Below are 19,999 nucleotides of genomic sequence, written 5' to 3'. Positions count from 1 at the left end.
TACATTAAAAAAGTTCGTGACACTGCTATAGAGGTTTTAAGAGTTCTTCAATGACGAAGCGTCTTTGGGAATATTTATCAAAATAAACAATATATGAAAATGAACTCAGTAACAACAAAACATTCAAGAAAGCTAAACTGTTATTTCGTAGGGTCATCTTCGAACACTGAAGTACATATTGGACCATCATTCATCCATCACACAGCCGTTTAACTCGATTTTAATAATGTATATATAGAGTGGAAAGAAAAGATCGAGACAGCCCCGTGTGACATGCAATTTAATTAACAACAAAAAGTTCAGCATAACTTTATTTTAGGGAACAATCCCCGCGTTACGATTTCATCACGAAATGTAGTAACAATTAGATACTCTGCCATTCCGTCTTCACTAACTTTAATTTATATCAAACAAATGAAATTTACTGAGTTCCAGTAAACATAATAGATCTACATTTAATATCAAAGCTCGCGAAATTAAAATAATATAAAACACTTCACAACTAATTTATAATACTTTGGATCGAGGTCAACCACGACTAAAGGGTATATGGGATACTAATATATTTTAAGAAGTAAAACTCATTTGCCTTTGAGCTGATAGGATGACTTCCATATTCGTATTTGTTTTTTTACTAATTGTCATTCTTAATGAGACACCGCGAAGCCTCATTATCCAATCATTTGCCTTTTTTTCAGAATATCCGTTTTTAATTGTAGAAAAAAGAAAAAAATGCGTTTGAACCGCTTTCTTTCAAATTGGACTAGAGTTTGCGTTAAAAATTATTTGCAATTTAGATGGTATTGATATAAAAATTATATCTTATGAAATATTTTTATAAAATTTATCAACAGTAAAATTATTTTGGTTTCTTTTATTATATGGTTTATTTTCGAAAAAAAATGTAACATAGAATGTCTCTGTTATTTAACACACATGAATATTGTACGTAAACAGAATAAATTTTCCGGAACAAAATGTTATTTGCTATTTTAAGAAGGGTTTTATCCGTTTAGCAATTTTGTTCATGCTTCATTCGCTTTTAAGGCATTATCCACCATGTTTATTTCATATATACAAACATTTTGGAAGTAGTCTATTTTACAATTCAAACAATAGTTTTTGCAACATATATACAGCTTTATACACTGCTATATTTCTTTCTATCTTTTGAAAATCTGTCCGTTTGAACTTCCCAAGTTTATATATGTGGTCTCGGCCTAGTCAAATTTCGTTGTCTTATGTTCTATAGTAAATCAGTCGCATTGAGGCTTTATTTTGGATTCCACTTATCCTTGATGAATTATATACTGTCATCAACACTATATAAGCCATATGAGGCCGAAACATTATGTTTGTCATCTAATATTTTCATAAATCTTCATTCTGTTGTGACACGTACTTTAATAATCCTGTCTGATGGCAGGTAGTACATCTCATTCTTTCCATCATGAAATGAGGTCCTCTTTTCCTCTTTTCTAGAATACAACGGATCGGGTCTTATTCCGTACCGGGGTGGTAGCATGTTAGAATATCAAATATAATGTTTAAAGGGTTTTTGACCTCAGTAGAGCTTTTTTTATAAATGATTACAAAGCCAAATGTCAATGTTTGAGGTGTTACAAAAACTTCAACATAAGTGGTAAGGCCGACGAATTTTATCGAATAATCGAGCTAAAACGGATCACATATTTTTTTTATTTGGTCTTGGAGTATTTATTTTGAAACATAATGACACTAGAAAGATAAAAAGCTTTTGAAAAGAAAGCCATCAGTAAGGAACAATGGGTCTATTATGTAGGTTTGCACGATTATTCAAATAAATGAATAAATTATATTGTTTTACAAATAAGGTTTATTGTTAACCTTTCAGGTCAGAGTGTTGGCGATGGACTTTGCAGTACATTTCTGTATTCTTATTGCTTACATTTCTGTATTCTTATTGCTTACAGCATTTACTTGCATGGTTATATTGTGGCAAGAAGATAGTATAATTGTCACTTTCACATCTACATGTCAATGTACAGTAGTCATAGCAATGATCATTGGCATTTTTGTGGTCTGTGAAAGGATATCACAGTCAAGTGAACTTTTCACTTATTGTTATGAAGAACATGGTACTGGACAAGTAAATACAGGAAACGATCGATATGTCCCTGACACTTTATCAAAACGTCACGAAGAAAACAGTTTTCAGTCAAGACTTCAACAACAACGTACAGAATGCAATGGGTTAATGACTGGTCAAAGCAATTGTCATAGATTTGGGAATAAAATTTCAACATCCGGACGGAATCACCGATTACACAGACCATTGTCGCCAATTCGATATACTGACTACAGCACATCAACATCTCAAGTAAATAATGAAACAGGAACCTTAAGGATGGTCCAAAATTCATTTTTTGAACGATGTAGACGGCTTTTAAATCGATTGCATGATATGATTAATGTTAGTGACTATACATATAACGAATACATAACATCTTTTGAAAGTGATAATAGTATTGCCGCAAGAATCAGAAGCATTATAAGGGGAATACAGGCACAAATTCCAAGGCCACCTGCACGACCACCCCCAGATATGCTTGATAATTAAAGTCCCAATACATCAACCGTTTTATGTTCAGTTGGCCAAAGAAGAGATAACTCTTTAAATAAAGATTTGTTGAGGCCCTAACTGGGAGGCCTGTTTTTTCCCCCCTGTAATAGGTCTGAAGGGCAGCCACATCATACCTTACATAGTTTCTCGTTCATGCTTCATGAAAATACGACAAATAGGTCAAATTTGGAAATACTTGACTGTTGATTCAACCAGAACCTTGATAAACTCGTTAGTGACATCAAAATTAGATTACTGTAATTCGTTGCTATATTGATCTCCAAAGTACGTTCTCAACAAGCTCCAAAATGTTCAAAATACAGCTGCTCGTGTTATTACCAGGGCACTGCGAAACTGCCACATAACCCCAGTTTTAAAGGAACAACATTGGCTTCCTGTGCACATCAGAGTCGAGTACAAACTCCTAACATATGTTTTATGGCGCTTCATGGACAGGCACCTACAAACATACGAAACATGCTAGACATTTATACCCCATCCAGACAACATATTGTTGTGCTTGTGGTATTTTTAGTTTCAACTTTTCGGCATTTTCTAGTTGGGTGGTTCCAATATTCCTACTTGAATAATGTTGAATCACCCTTAGGATATGTTGCCTGCTTTTTAAATTTGTCTTTTGACGTCTTATCTGTGATACGCAGGCTTCATAACCTCTGATTCCCTTTCAAAATTCCATTTTATTTAGTTCCGCCCATTGTTTTCTCGTTTAGGGCACACGTATTTTTTTAATTGGGGACCATACGCCGCTTTTCATGGAATGGCACTACTGTGTCACATTGAAGGTTCCATGATAACCGCCGTATGAACACATCTGCGGATGTTTTTAAATTCAAAATTTTACTATTTCATGTTTAAATGTTGAATTCTGCTTAAGCCGGTGCTAGGGGGCGTGGACGGTAACTTGCACTTTCCAGTACCGTCCATGAACAGGCTCAATCAAACCGAGCCTGCAACATTTTCAATTTTGCCGTGTTGGGCTTTTCTTTAGGGATTCTGTATTTATCTATTTTAGGTCCCAGAATGATTGCTTAGCTCTTGTTGTACCGCGTAGTAGGACTGTGACTTATGGTGATCGTGCTTTTACGACGGCAGCCCCTAAACTCTTGAATGCCCTACCTAGAACACTTAAAAGCTGTGAAACTCTAACAGTGTTTAAGAGAGCACTTAAAACTCACTTATTAAAGAGGTTTTATTTGGACTGATTATTTTTTCAGGTTCTTACCTGAATTTTATTATTTATGTGTGTCTTTTTAACTTTTTTAAACTACATTTGATTTGATTTGAATGTGTGACTTGAGCAATATTGATGGTTTTTTTTTAAATATTGTATCATTTATTTGGTTATACTGTACAGTACTTTTGAACGTGTCAATTTGCATGAAAAAAGTGCTTAAGAGGTTTTGTATATAATAATAATAATAATAATAATAATAATAATAATAATAATAATAATAATGATAATGTATTGTATATACAGTTATATCAATCAAATCATATAAATGTACATGCAATAATGTTATTGGATCACATTGCATAATAATTAAGAGTTTACACATATTCATGTTATTAATCAGATTAATATTTATATCATTTATTTAATTTATAAAAAGAAAGATCATCTTAAAATAATATCACGTATGTGTTGAAATTGTTTTCATTTATATTAGTACTTATTATCCAAATATGATGTAGTTACACAAGTTAAAGATTTAAAAATTGACCATCTATTGTTTTCTTCTTTTGTCCAGTTTGTATTTGTATGAATACCCCAGGTTAATTCCTTATTATCAAAGTTGACAAAAAAGAACACTAAACATAACAAGAATAACAACAACAACAACAACAACAACAACAACAACAACAACAACAAAAATTGACAGAAAACAATGTTATACATGTATCATGATTACAACTAGAGATATTAAAAGATTTGCCCTATGTCTGTCTCTGTCAGTCCGTCCTTAAAAACTGTTTTTAGATCACTTTAAAGAATTTGGAACTTTTCCAACAAATTTGCTTAAAATAGAGAAAAGTTTAAACATTAGTTATACATGTAATATGTCTGACAACCATTTTTTATTTAAATATGACCACTGATGTACAACAAGTGTTTTTCTTTGAAAAGAAGCATGCGAGAGCTTATTTCTGCAGCTGTTGAAGAATTGTTGTTAAAATTGTTCAAATGGCAGGAAAGTAAAGACATTTTGATCTGCAAACATTCACTACATCGGCCATTTCCGGTCTCCGGTTGACATTTTTTCGGATTTTTTTTCTGCATCACTGGGCAATGATTGTCAGACATAAAATTATTTTCAATCATAATTTTACCGAAATAGACTATTTATTTTTGAAGTCAAAAATATATATTCGTCCGTCATACATTATCAAAGATGACACTGTTTTTGGTAAAATCTATTTGGCAGAACTACTTTCAAACTCCGAGATCATTATGAACAAGTTTGCTTTTTTAAAAAAGATGCATGCATGAGGTCTTTTTGCAGCAGTTGAAGATTTGTTTAATCTGATTGGTCGAATTGCATTTGCGAACAATAGTAACATATCGGCTTTCCCGTCAGTCTCTGGGTAAACTGAAATTAGAAATAATCGGGGAAGCGTTCCGAATTCAAAGGAGCAGCAAAATTTTGGTACACGTTTAATAGTGCTTGCTGATATTGTTACGAAATTACACTGTCCAAACACGTTTTATTTTCTTAAAATGTCTCTCATTTAGCACTCTATGCTTGTATAATAAATTAGGAGTCCAAGTGAAAGCATGATAACCAAATCATCTGAACTCATGCATCATAGTTATATTCTAGCAATAGTCTAAAAGCAACTTAAATAGTCAAACTGTATGGTTGTTAAAACCGGAAGTGCAAAATACCAACCTGTTGATATTTTGTAGGATATTTGTTTAGTGGTCATGTTTAAATTAAATTCTTTGATGATGTCAATTATATGTTTACATTCGTGTTACCAGGCGCGTAGCTGCCTATATGCGAGTACGCAGCTGAATCCACATTATTTTGACCAAAAAAATTTTTTTAGTAAAAAAAATGTGGTTTGAAATTCAGCCGCGTTCGCCAGATCTGATAATTACCACACTGAATACTTTATAAATCATATAGCCTAAATCGTACACCATACCGTAGTATTTTTTTGAAAAGTTTGCACGCGCCGTATTTTCGAAATGTAAACAAATGTTTACATCGAGTTCTAAAAGAAGTCATCAGCAGAATCAGCGATAGAAAAGAGGTAATTATAACTAAAATGTTACTATGTATGCCTAGTGTTTATTTGTTTCGGTCTGTTTGTTGAGTAATGACATGTTTGACCATGTCTGTGAACCGATTCTACATGAGATCAACGATGCTCACAGAACGGATGTCTGGACTAGCCCTGTTGCACGCCTACAGACACATGGAAATAGATATTGATATTATCATTAACGAGTTTGCGGCCAGCAAGGGCCGCAAGTTAGACTTGCTGTGAAATGTAGACTAGTTGAAATAAACGAAAGTAAAGCTATTCATCTCCATTTTTATGCTAAAATAAATGGATTTTCGTTGGTCAAGAAAGCTCTCCGGAGGCCCCAAAACGCACCAAATTGCACCATTTATTTCAAAATTTTCAGGGGGGGGGGGGGCATGCCCCCTGAAACCCCCTAGATTATTTTGAATCCACATTCTTTATAGGCTAGCTGCGCACCTGGTTACCATGGACTAAATATTGTTTTTATATATGTGGTTTTACATTATCGAAGATTACACTCTCTCTCTATAGACAATAAAAAATACACACATTTTGTTGTAAGCACGGACCTGGATTATCTGCACAATATGCTCACAATGGTGAACATTTGTGCCAAGTTACATTTAAATCCCCCGATGAATGTAGAAGTTCGGCCTCGAACAAGCATTTTTCAATGACCTTATCCTTTAACTTACATATCTGGTTCATGCACATGACACTGCTTCTCATAGTGGTGAACGTGTTGAACGTTTCTAGAATGCCACCATGTATGGAGGAGTAAATGCTCTGGACAAAATCTTTATATTGTATTATCTTTCTTAATGTTGCATATATTAACACATGTTTCACACAAGAAGTTATGATATTGAACATTTGTGTTTCAATCCCTCAATAAATGATGACTAAAAGGTCCAAATACACATTTTCATTTTTTATCTGAACTTTGACCCCTATATGTGACCCTGACCGCGGAACTAAATTTTATATGCAACACTAAGCCTAACAATGTTGAACATTTGTACCAAGTTAAATTTAAATCCCTCTTATGCATGTAGAAGTTTTGCTGCGGACAAGCGTTTTCAATGACCTCTTTGTGTGACATTGACCTTTGACCTAGAGACCTGGTTTATGCGCACGACACGGCTTCTCATAGTAGTAAACATTTCTATGAAGTTTTTTTTTAATTCTTCCATGCGTGCAGGAGATATGCTCCGGACAAAAATTGGACGATGCCCGTCCACCCGTCCGTGCGTATAAAAAGGGTGTAGGTCAAGGTTTTTTTCTGTATTAAAAACCGTGTGTAATATCTCCGGTTTGAAATTAATTAAAAATAATTTCCAAAGTGTATTCACAATGGAGGATATATACTGGTTTATTCTGACATTTCTTTCAATAGTAAAAATATACAATAAATAACCTTATAAAATATGCCACAATCATATTTGCCTGATTCCTTTCAATTTTATATGACACTGACACTTTGAAAAATACCTCAGGTAAACCGAAAATAAAAAAAATATCAAGTATCATGTAATAGACGTTTTATATGAATAATACAAATAAAATAAACATAAAATGATTTAAACAACTCGAAAGTAGCGACGTACTGTTTGTCTATGATATTGTGAGTGAGCTTCATTTAATGTGTAAACAGTAGACGAACAACCGTCGACTGAAAGCGTTTAAACAGGTCTTACATAGTCAAAAATAACACTTAGTTTGAACCTAAATGTTAAACGTCAGGGTGATGTACTTGGTAAAGTAATCATGATTTGTAGGAGCACATTTGTCTCGGAGCACATTTGTCTTACGTAAGACCAATGCGGTCGCATTTGTCCCACATGAGACAAATGGGACCTCAATTGTCTACCCCAAAAAACTCATTTGTGTGACAAATGTGCTCCGATCAAGTTTTTTAAGGGACAAAAAAGCACATTTGTCTCATGTGTTTTTAAGGGACAAGAAAGCACATTTGTCTCATGTCATTTTTATGAATTATTATTAATTTTGTCACATTATTCCCACGGCAGAAATTCTTTTTTAGAATCGAGGTTCGCCGTTTTACCTCATGTCAAGTGTAATCATCAATAGGTTTGCTTATGCTTTCTTTATGAAAATCTAAAGTGAACTATTAATCCTAATATCTCTAATTCAAGTAATTGATTGGCTTAACCTGAAGGCGTACACTGAAACAAACTAAATCCCGTTCACGATGGTACAATGGTGACAGTGCGGTGGCACGATGTTACGTTGATGAAAACATAATGGTACGAACGTGAAACAGCGACTGTACGATGGTGAGACAACGAATGTTCGATGATGAAAACGTGATGATACTATGGTGAAAGACGATGTTACGATGGCGAAAATACGATGGTACGATTTGATGAAACTGCGATGGCATGATGATGAAAACGCGATGTTATTTTCTCTATCGTGTCATCACATCATCGTGATTTCACCATCGTGTCATCGTGTTTTAATCATCGTACCATCTCAATTTCACCTTTGTACCGTTGCGCATAGCTGTTCAGGGAGTCAAAAATGTTACTTATGTCCAAACGGAACACCGTAATAGGTTGATATTGAATGATACAATATCGTGACTCGTTTCGCATCTTGCCGAAATCTCGCGTCTCGTTTCGCATCCCGTTCGTCGACGCGAGACAAGAAATTGATTCCAGGTCATATACCGCTAAGTAGTATTCCCTTTATAGTCTACATAAAATCACTAAAAGGCCCATTATGCCTGACAAATGCCTTTATTTGTATTCCTTAAAAGCTTTGTATTTTGGTATACTTTTATAGCTCCAAAAAGTTACTCATTGGCTAATTACCTAAAGCATTTTTCATCTGCTGCTCTTTTGCAGTTTGTACAGTTGAAGTGATTTAGAATTTTGTATTGAAGTCAAAATACTACATTGTTTACATTTTGCTACTTTTATGACGCATTATTTCACATTTATCGCGAATTTCTTTAGATTACAATCATCTAACCTCCTAAGAAATCATTATTTGAATATTAATAAATTCATACTTGCTCTATCTAAAGAAGTAAAAATTTATCCATTTCTTAAATCTCGTAGTACGGGGGATACTTCGACATTGCGAGATCTCGTGTAAAAATATCGTGCCTCGCTTCGTGTCTCATCGGAATGTCGCGTCTCGCACGATTCTGAGTGGTCCGATATTCCATACAATGTAATTATGGCATTACCCGGATTATTTTAGGAACTCAAACATGTTGTAAGTGCTTTTTCAATGGCGAATCTGAAAGCCGCAATTCTTGGAAAATGACGATTTTTACATACATATATTTCTGATGAAAACAAAATACGTGTGTAATGGTCTTCATAGATCATTTAAGGGCCTCCGTGGCCGATTGATTAAACAAGAGGGCCATGATGGCCCTGAAGTCGCTCACCTGTACATAGGCCCCCCTGAGCGGGGCCAGTTTAAACCCCGGGGCTTTCATTTTAACAAACTTGGAAGACACCCATTAGAACATGTTTCATGCTAAATATCTTAGCTTTAGCTATTTGGGTTCTTTAAAAGAAGATTTTTTAAAGTTTTTACTATATGTATATAGGGAAAATCAATGACCCCCTGGGGCGGGGCCAATTTTGACCCAAGGGCTTTTATTTGAACAAACTTGGTAGACATCCATTAGAACATGTTTCATGCTAAATATCTTAGCTCTAGCTATTTTGGTTCATTAAAAGAAGATTTTTAAGTTTTTACTATATGCATATAGGGAAAATCAATGACCCCCTGGGGCGGGGCCAATTTTGACCCCAGTGCTTTTATTTGTACAAACTTGGTAGACACCCATTAGAAGATGTTTCATGCTAAATATCTTAGCTCTAGCTCTTTTGGTTCTTTAAAAGAAGATTTTTTAAGTTTTTACTATATGCATATTGGGAAAATCAATCACCCCCTGGAGCGGGGCCAATTTTGACCCCAGTGCTTTTACTTGAACAAACTTGGTAGACACCCATTAGAACATGTTTCATGCTAAATATCTTAGCTCTAGCTTTTTTAGTTCTTTAAAAGAAGATTTTTTTAAGTTTTTACTATATGCATATAGGGAAAATCAATGACCCCCTGGGGCGGGGCCAATTTTTACCCAAGGGCTTTTATTTGAACAAACTTGGAAGACACCCATTAGAAGATGTTTCATGCTAAATATCTTAGCTCTAGCTCTTTGGGCTCTTTAAAAGAAGATTTTTTAAAGTTTTTACTATATGTATATAGGGAAAATCAATGACCCCCTGGGGCGGGGCCAATTTTGACCCAAGGGCTTTAATTTGAACAAACTTGGTAGACATCCATTAGAACATGTTTCATGCTAAATATCTTAGCTCTAGCTCTTTTGGTTCATTAAAAGAAGATTTTTAAGTTTTTACTATATGCATATAGGGAAAATCAATGACCCCCTGGGGCGGGGCCAATTTTGACCCCAGGGCTTTTATTTGTACAAACTTGGTAGACACCCATTAGAAGATGTTTCATGCTAAATATCTTAGCTCTAGCTCTTTTGGTTCTTTAAAAGAAGATTTTTTAAGTTTTTACTATATGCATATAGGGGAAATCAATGACCCCCTGCGGCGAGGCCAATTTTGACCCCAGGGCTTTTATTTGAACAAACTTGGTAGACACTCACCAGAAGATGTTTCATGCCAAAAATCTAAGCTCTAGCTCTTTGGGTTTTTTAGAAGAAGATATTTTAAGTTTTTTCTTTTGGTTGCCATGGCAACCAGAGTTCTGAATGGAATTAAATTCTTTGAACAATTTTCAAAGGTGACCACCAAAGGAACATTCCTGTGAAGTTTGGATGAAATTGGCTGAGTGGTTAATGAGGAGATGTCATTTAAAGTAAAAGTTTACGGACGACGGACGACGGACGCCGGACGAAAAGCGATCACAAAAGCTCACCCTGTCACTTTGTGACAGGTGAGCTAAAAAAAACACTTGTCCCTAACCGCTGTAAGTTCGACATATACACGGGGCATCGAACTATTCATCGAACTTTGCGAGGATCCCAGTCAGTGTCCAAATGCGGAATACATATCCGCGTGCGCAAGTCATAGCTATCGCGTGCGCACATAATAGTATCGCGTGGCCACGTAAAAGCTATCGTGTGCGCACATAATAAATAAGAAAATTGTATGTCCCCTTTATGCCACAGTAGATACTACCTTGTTTTTGCTAAGAATATTTCTATTGCCATAAATCATTTATAAAACTTTAAGCATTGAAAATAAACGTATCACAATTGATAACGATAACAATAGACTTGCTTCATATGTGTTTAGGTTCTGGATGCTGCACTTGTAGAAATGCAGAACAGGGATATTCTTTAATTTAATATATGACTCCTATGCAGAGGCAGGAAGTTTTTGACTGACCGGAAGTGACCTAAAAACGGTTTTATAAATACAGAAAAACACACAGAACAATGGCTGGTTGCCGGTAAACGGACGGGCATAATTATTACCTTTTAAGAATTTTATGGAAAAATGTGAGACAAATGTGCTTCGAGTGTCCTTTCTATTGTGTGTCGAACACATCTGTCTCATTTCCAATTTGTCGCATATATGAATGTGTACGAACACATCGGTCACACTTCGTGAGACAAATGTGCTCCGAGACAAATGTGCTCCTACAATGATTCCTTGCGTTCAAATATCTTGTCACAAGTTCGGGTTTCACAAATGGTCTGTTTTTTAAATATTACAACAGACGTATAGTGTCATACATGAGTAAGTTTGTTATATTGTCTATCTATTAATTAAGATATATAATTAAACTGGTAATAATGAATTACTGTCCTGCGTAGTACAGTGTAAATGTATATGCATTTCGTGCCAACTAATCTAAAGTTACTGCAATGTTTATACTTATATCAAGGGGGTCATACGATGCGCGCTCATCCCCAAATTTCTGAAACCGCGAACACTTTATCATCCGGTATTTTGAACAAAACAGAGTCATGTAAAACAATCAGAATAGATTTGATTTTGATTTCTTTTGCAAAGAAGATGCCCTTACGTCTAGTTTTTGTATTCCAAACGCATGAACACAACTCTTCTCTTTCTCGTCAGTATTTCGCGTTGAATGCGATTTTGATTCTGGATACTACGTACATCCGGCGTTGAAATGTTAAAGCAATTGTCGATTAAACTTTATGTTTCAGACGACTGGAAGTAGGTTTATTGTAGAATCTATTTCAAAAATGTATCTTTACATCTTCGTCCGTTTTCCTTTATACGAAACATGACTTGAAACGCACTATTTACAGAAAATCGACATAGGATACTGCGAACACTCTAAAAATTCAGATACTGCGTACACTTTCTCCGAGAAAGTCTGTACTGTATGGCTGTATAAAGCGAAGAAAGAAAAAGAATCAAATTTTGTGTGACCTCTCGGAAATAATTGTTAAAAAAATCTACATCCTAGAAAAAGAGAAAATGTATAGACCGGAATCTAATATTTTCATGCAATTTGTTTAAAATTTATGTAGTTAGATGATTATCACAAAATACGTTCATAAAACGTCAGTTTTCTGGACGCAAGTATATTAACAAACAAATTAGGTATAAAGAAAAGAATGAAAGAAAATTCAGGTATATCAATTTTTAATTCAATTCAATATTTTATTAACCTGATTATATATACATCCTTCAGGTTTGCAATAAGACTTGCTTTCAACGTTGGAAAATACTGGTACTGGTAGAACTGAAATATTTAAATCATTAACTACATATATATGTGAATATCATTATTGTTCATTATATTGGTAAATGTAATTATGACAGAACATATTTACAATAATGTTAAATATGTAGAGGAAAATAATCTTACCGCATAGTTTACAAAGGAACTATTATGTATGTCAGTTTTGCAATTAAATTTAAAACAGAACAACAATTTACAAATTTCTGCAATAAAGTCCTAATAGTATAAATATGCATGTATATGTCTGAAACAATCATCAATTTATAAACGTTCCTGATTGTCGAAAAAATACTTTTGAGTTACAAAAGTAAGGATAGTTTAAATATTTCAAATTGGGCATTACAACATTAAGTAATTTTAACCAAAACATGTAAAAACTTGAGTGTAACACCATTTTCCTTGATTTAGATGATGACATAGTGTTTTCAAAATGGCTGACCTATGGTCTACGTCTGGCCCATTAAATCTGAATCTGATCTTTTATGTATTTATTCATTTTCCTTAGGAGGGAGGGGGGATATAAAAAATCACTTTAACAATTTATCTTAAGAATAATGTTATAGCAACATAACAAAGTTACCAATATTCAAATATACTGAATTCGACACTGTGTTACCGCAATTTACTCTGTATTCGCCTCTATCGTTTAAATCTGTCTTTGAAATATCGATGGTATAAATCCGTTTCTCTTAAGGGGTGATCACTGCGTGGAGATTGTCATGCAACTCGAATGTGAAAAATACGAATGTAATTATGAACATGATATGAAAGGATAAAATGAATTAATTTATTCGTAATCAAAAATTCATTTGAGAACCGTTTGTAAATAAAAAGCAAAAGAAATTTTGAATTATGACATCATTCAGTAGTTTTGTCTGTAGACCCATATACATCGATAATCGAGCGTTTTAAATTAAGAAAATTATTATTTCATTGATTTTTTAAGTGAAAAGTCAAGAATCAGACAGACATAGAAATAATTAAGTGTGTGTGTTGAAAACCTAACCAAGATGCTTTTTATGATTGATTTGACAGAGGAGTGTAAGTAAGGGTATGTATAAAATTTAAATGCTTTTCTTGGATAGTTCAATGTACGTATTATGGTATTTAAAAAAAGTAACAACTAACTGCATTCATGCATTAATTTTGAATAAAACGTATGGCAAAGATCTTGTTATATTTCTCGTTACCTTCAAGGAAGATGTTTCTGACAAAAAATCATTTTAGTTTACAAATTCAAAGATAGTTAAAATTGAAGTAGCGGAACATATAAATAGTAAAATTATATCATTAACACAGAAACAATTACAAATGTTTTTAGGGTTTTATGTGCGAAATCACTTATATATAATGTATTTGTGCATAAATTGTTACAATTGAATGAGAAAATTGGCCTTGCGGAACTCTAAAGTATGATATTTGAATATATGTACATGATGTATATTTGTACATTAGATATGTTTCGTGATAAAACGCAATATTGTTCACTCCCAAATAAGTTTCACATACACCAGACGGTGAGACCTCAGTTTTAAATTAAAACCGTGATCAGGCATGTTATAGAAGCAGATGAATCTAAATATTTAACTTTAGTTCATTGAAATGAAATGATTAGGTAGGATAATTTCACATAAAATATTCATTGCATATTCTCTCATTTTATTTGAAAGTTCTTTCTTCTACTGCAGCATTTTATTGACACTCGTATGCTAAGAACGAACAAAAATGTCATATCAGACCTTATAATATATTATGTGATTATGAATTGACATAAAAGTAATGAAGGAAGGATTAGTATTTGTTTAAACTTTTTCCTTTTTTAATGCATTGTGGTATAGTCAGGCTTCATAACCTCTGATCCCCAATTAAAATTCCATTTTATTTAGTTACGCCCATTGTTTTCTCGTTTAGGACAAACGCATTTTTTTTACTTGAGGACCATAGGGTGCTTTTCATGGAATGGCACTAACGTGTCACATTGAAGGTTCCATGATAACCGCCATATGAACACATCAGCGGATGTTTCAAAATTCCAAATTTTACCAGTTCATGTAAAATGTTGAATACTGCTTAAGCCGGTGCTCGGGGGCGACGTTTATATTGTACATTCCATTACCGTCCATGAACAGGCTCAATCATACTGAGTCTGCAACATTTTCAATTTTATCGTTTTGTACGTTCTTTAGGGATTCTTTATTTCTCTATTTTAAATGGCGTCAGAGATGAAGATAACATCTAGATAATATCTATGTCTTTGCTTTTGTACCTGCTATATAACTTATTATCTCCATATATACAAAGTTACTGATATTTTTTGTTTGTTTTAAAATGAACTAACTGACTCCATTTGTCAGGATGTCAGGATAGTTGGTAACTTTGATATACCGATTAAACTTAATTTTGACTGATATCCCCAAAAGCTTCCCTGGGACTTGTGTAACATATGACTGCACATTCCAATTTATCAAATTATTGTGTAATGTTTAGCAATGACATACATTCAGAGCTAGCATGCTGTATAAGTTATTACATGTATCTAAGCTTGCCTGGTTTAATGAATAGTAATAAACCTGAGAATTGAAACTAGAATAAATTGTTGTTTTTAGTCCCCTTCTGTTTTCACCAAGAGGGGACTAAAGGCTCACTCCTTTCTTTATGTCAATGAAATCTGAATTCTGCTATTACTCAAAAGGTACAAAAGCAAGGTTCATCATACTGGTACTATACGGAGAGTTAGCATGTTATTATAATTAATGCTACCAAAAGGTAGAGAATACAGTTGCTGCCTTAACCATCTGTTTGTATGGACTCCAGTAATATTGTGGATAAATATCCGTGCTCCTTCCGTTCAGACTTTTACATGTGGGGAAAAAGGTTGCCCATGGGAGAAAACTAAATGTATGCTTCCTATGGTGTTTTTGAGATTTTAGATGATTAAAGAAAAAACCATCATTGTGAACTTAGGAAAGACGTCCGTCCTTCACACTCTTGTTCGGAATATGAATATAACTAGATACGTATTGATGGTTCACAGAGTGATGGAGACTTTTGAGAGGAGGTGCAGTGTTCAAGAAACATAACTTTACCTTGCTTAATGTTTAAATCATGTCCCTTAAGTTAAACATGCTTATTTGGAGTTTTACGTCCAAACTATCACTGAAATTACACACAGTTATACATAGTCGAATTTGTCAAAGTGTCAAAGAAGCATAACTACATTCCTTAGTTTTTAAATTATCTCCTTTTATAGAACATGTACTTAATAATGCTTGTCCAAAGAAATACTTGAAAAGAGTTGATAGAATTTGATCAAAATTTTACACAGCGAAAACATTCAAGTGACAGGAAGTGTAGTTTCATAGAAACATAATTTTTCCTAGCTTAATTTTACAATTAGCATCTCCTATAATACATCAACATTTAAAATATTTGTTGTCTGGAGTATATCTTTTCAATGATATCTCACTCACTAAACACAGTTGTAGGGACTAATGAGCAGAAGTGCTGTGTTAAATTACCCAAATTCTACATTACTTTGTTCTTGAATTATCTCCGTTTATATTATTTCATGATACTTGTTCAGAGAGAGGATTAAAATATTGAAGGAATTTGATTGAAACTACCACACAGTGAAAGAGATGAGCATGAGAAGTGCAGTGTACAAAAGCCATCATCAGTTTTAATGACATGACCACATTCATAAAATGTGATGCAAAAATATTAACCATTTGATTGTTTTCTTGATACTGATACAGAAATATATTTATATCATAATTGATTATTTTTTTCATAATTTTGTCTCCCTTTATTTTGCCATGTGTAAAAAGTAGTAGAGCTTGCAATTTCCTCTGGCAGCTCTTATTTCACTTGTTGCTCTTGTCAAAAAGGGCCAATAACAGTTTGTGATGGACATACATGTTCATGTAACCAAAATATATTTGAACATGTATGTCATAGAATAATTGTATCAACTTCTTTTCATTACTGAATTGTGCACTTTATATTTATAATTCACTCATTCACTCATTGAATTATCTGCCCCCGAAATAGTAAAAATGGTAATTTTGATCCTTCAAGTACGTCCCAACTGCAGTGCTTCAGCACAGATCAGGAACTACAATGCTGACATTCAATTTCTGACACAGAATTTCACGACAAACCTAACAACAAGTAGTTCTCAAAACAGCTTAAACAAGCTGAAAGAAATAAAGAAATATTTTTATTTCGTTACATGTATCCAACAAATTACAGCGCATTAAAAGTTTAAAAGTAGCGTTGGCTTATCAAATTGTCAATAAATATACAATCACAAATTGCCCGGATGAATATCATTTTATTAGTGGAAATACTATTTTAGTGATGTCGATTACCGAATGCTACAAATAAATCTAACTGTCGAGTAGTGGAATATATACATGTCGGACTGTTTTGGCGAGAAGATTTTCCGTTAAATTATTTACATCAGTGTTAAACAAAAGGTTTATCATGAAAAAAATACCTCGAAATTAATAAGGATTACAAACCCGAAATGGAAATTCCAAATTTAGAATTATTTGATTTTATTCAGGCTTTTGTAATTTCCCGTGGCGCAGGGGTAACGCGCTGGCTTAGGGAGTGAGAGGTATGGAGTTCAAATCCTAGTCGAGGCAACTTTTTTTTGTTTTTAAGTGACTTTTTAAAGGAAGTAGCCACGATATCGAAGGATAAAATGTGGCTGTCATAAAAAATGAACATAAATGAGTTTTTCATGCAACTCTAGTCATGCAAAATTCCGTATATATCAAACTCAAACTGTTATAGTAAAAAATCTAAACGCAGTCGCTGCATCTCGGTGTCCTGCAAGATGAATTATAGTATATAAAAATAAACTTATACAGGAAAAAGCATACAGACATACAGATATAGAGTACGATATAGATAGCAAAGATCAGAAAATACCACAGAGCTTTTAGCCCTTTGATTAAATTCGTTGTTGCGTACAAGCTATTTGCGTTATCATATTAGATATAGCTCAGTTTACATATATTAAGTGTGATATATAACAATTAGTGATAGGTTGATTTATTTTTGATCATTCTCGTATTTATGTAATTTATAAAAGCTCTGACGCAATATGTTAAAACTCTTTTGAGAATCGACCATAGGATTATAAAAACTATATTATTTTACTGTTAATAGTTTTTATTAAAAAAAAATCATGCGTTTAAACGTTTTACCTTTTTATTGTCGGAATAACCTTATTGGGAAATACATCTTACAAGTGATAAACTTTAATGCAGTTTACAGGCAGACTCATTTATCTGGCTTAAACTCTATTTTAATTAACAATTCATTATGTGCAATATTTAAATGTACGTATATCACTTTGAATTTGAATGTATATATATTAATCACTTGAAATAAAAGCCAGAGCAACTTTTGAACAACATTTGTTTTAGCTGCAGAATACATTTTAACCTTCATTTTACATCAGATCAATTGGACAATATGCAACTGATTTTTATCGGAACGATTTTATTTCTTTTCAAAACTGGGATAATGTTATTGGACACCACCGTTAGACCGTATTTACTAGACGCTGTATGCAAGATGCATTTATATGGAAATGAAACATTATGCTTGAATCTTCATAATTATCCAGAACATAAAGACAGTGTTCAAAAGGAAGCAAGCATTTATTTCTTCATCTATCAGATTGCCGCAAACGTTCCAGCCTTTGTAACGTGTCCACTTCTAGGAGCCTGGAGTGACAAAAATGGTCGCAGATTGTCGATGATATTTTCGTGCATTGGATTGACATTATCTGTACCATTTTATATAGGCAGTATGTATATTGGACACCCCACACTCGCAGTTTGGATCATACTTGCAGGTACTTTCTTTCAGGGTCTTTCGGGGAAAGTTATATCAATGACTGTCAACTGCTTTATAGTAGAAATATCAGATGCTAAGAATATTACAAAACACATGAGTATGTTATCTTCAATGAACTTTTTCGGAAATTGCTTTGGTGCCTTCTTGGCAGGAATTATCGGCTGGAAATTAGTTCCATATTTTACTGTCATTGGAATCAATTGTGTTACTGTCATTATCATACTAGTTTTTATCAAGGAGACCAAGCATCGGACGACAGGCAAAGTTTCTGACTCTTCTGAAATTTCAAAGAGTTGTGCTGATTGTGAATCAAGCAGCAAATCTGCAACAAGAAATATTTTAAGTGACAATAATGCAGACAAACATCCCCTCATATACGGAACTTTCGAGAGATTTAAAACGTATTTCGACGTATTTACAAGAAAAAGAACAGGTTTCATTAACATTTGTATCATTATTCTTTTGTCTATTACATTCGTAAGTGGTTGTGACGTCACTGGATATACTGACATACTGCTTCTGTTTGTTAGTAGAAGTCCTTACAATTGGGAAAAATCTTTATACTCATATTTTGTGTCTTCTCATAACGTCTCAGTAGGCGTGTCGCTATTGGTAATTCTCCCGTTCCTATCAAAGATATTGAAACTATCTGATATATATCTTGTAATGATAGGATTATCTTGTAGGGTAATTCGATACGCGTGCTTAGGATTAGGATTTAGCACAGAAACTTGGACTATATTCGTCTATGACGTAATCGGCTCTGGTGGTTCATTTATCATTTGCATCAAATCCATTGTGAGCAAAATCATAGGAGAAGAGGATCTAGGGAAATTCTTTGCCATTTATGCTATTATTGAAATTGCTGCAAAACTCATTGGATCTATAGCATACCTGGGACTATACAGAGAAACTGTGTCTCTTTACCCGGGTATCACCTTCTTTGTGATGGGACTGGTCAATTTTGCTTTGCTTATAGTAACTGTTGTAGTATCTAGATTATTCAAAAAAGGACAAAATAAAAAAGTGACACTTATTTCCTTCATTAAACTGTCTGAAAATGGTAAGACACATATATAACACCAAACTATTAAAATGACTAACTTGTCAGGAAAAAATGTGTGTTTGTTTGTTTGTTTGTTTGGGTTTTACGGCAACACTGTTCCATTACTTGTTATACTGCATCGAACAATATAATCCAGCCTTATACTTTATTTTGAGTGTAATTGTAACTCTATGAAACAATAGAAAATGAAATCTCATGTTATTATAATTATATTTTTTTGCCAGCGGTATATACCCGGTGTAAACCATTTCTCATGTATTTGTGTTGATTTTTATTGCTTCAAACATGATAAATTTAAAGCTGAACGAAGTGTATTGTATTGTATTGTATTATTTTGTATTGTATTATATACATGTATATTTATGAAAGAAAGAAAGTCATGAGCGGGAAATTTTACATAGACAAATCGCACGAAAAATCGGCACTCCGCAGACGGGACTAGA

General features: G+C 33.6%; 1 protein-coding gene across 1 annotated transcript; it reads left to right on the top strand.

Moving 5' to 3' along the window:
* Positions 1 to 18,154: 18,154 nt before the first annotated feature.
* On the top strand, positions 18,155 to 19,570 carry LOC132746805 (lysosomal proton-coupled steroid conjugate and bile acid symporter SLC46A3-like). Its single transcript, XM_060736057.1, has one exon. It carries the CDS (start codon positions 18,155 to 18,157, stop codon positions 19,568 to 19,570), a length of 1,416 nt encoding a protein of 471 aa, XP_060592040.1.
* Positions 19,571 to 19,999: the final 429 nt, after the last annotated feature.

Source organism: Ruditapes philippinarum, unplaced genomic scaffold, assembly GCF_026571515.1.
Source record: "Ruditapes philippinarum isolate M1 unplaced genomic scaffold, ASM2657151v2 ctg6021_1_1_1_1, whole genome shotgun sequence".
Lineage (NCBI taxonomy): Eukaryota > Metazoa > Mollusca > Bivalvia > Venerida > Veneridae > Ruditapes > Ruditapes philippinarum.
Note: the sequence above shows the minus strand (reverse complement) of the source record. Positions and strands in the feature narration are given on the sequence as shown.

Excerpts from the sequence above, each read along its gene's own strand:
- LOC132746805 (XM_060736057.1), top strand. The coding sequence starts at position 18,155 with ATGTTATTGGACACCACCGTTAGACCGTATTTACTAGACGCTGTATGC.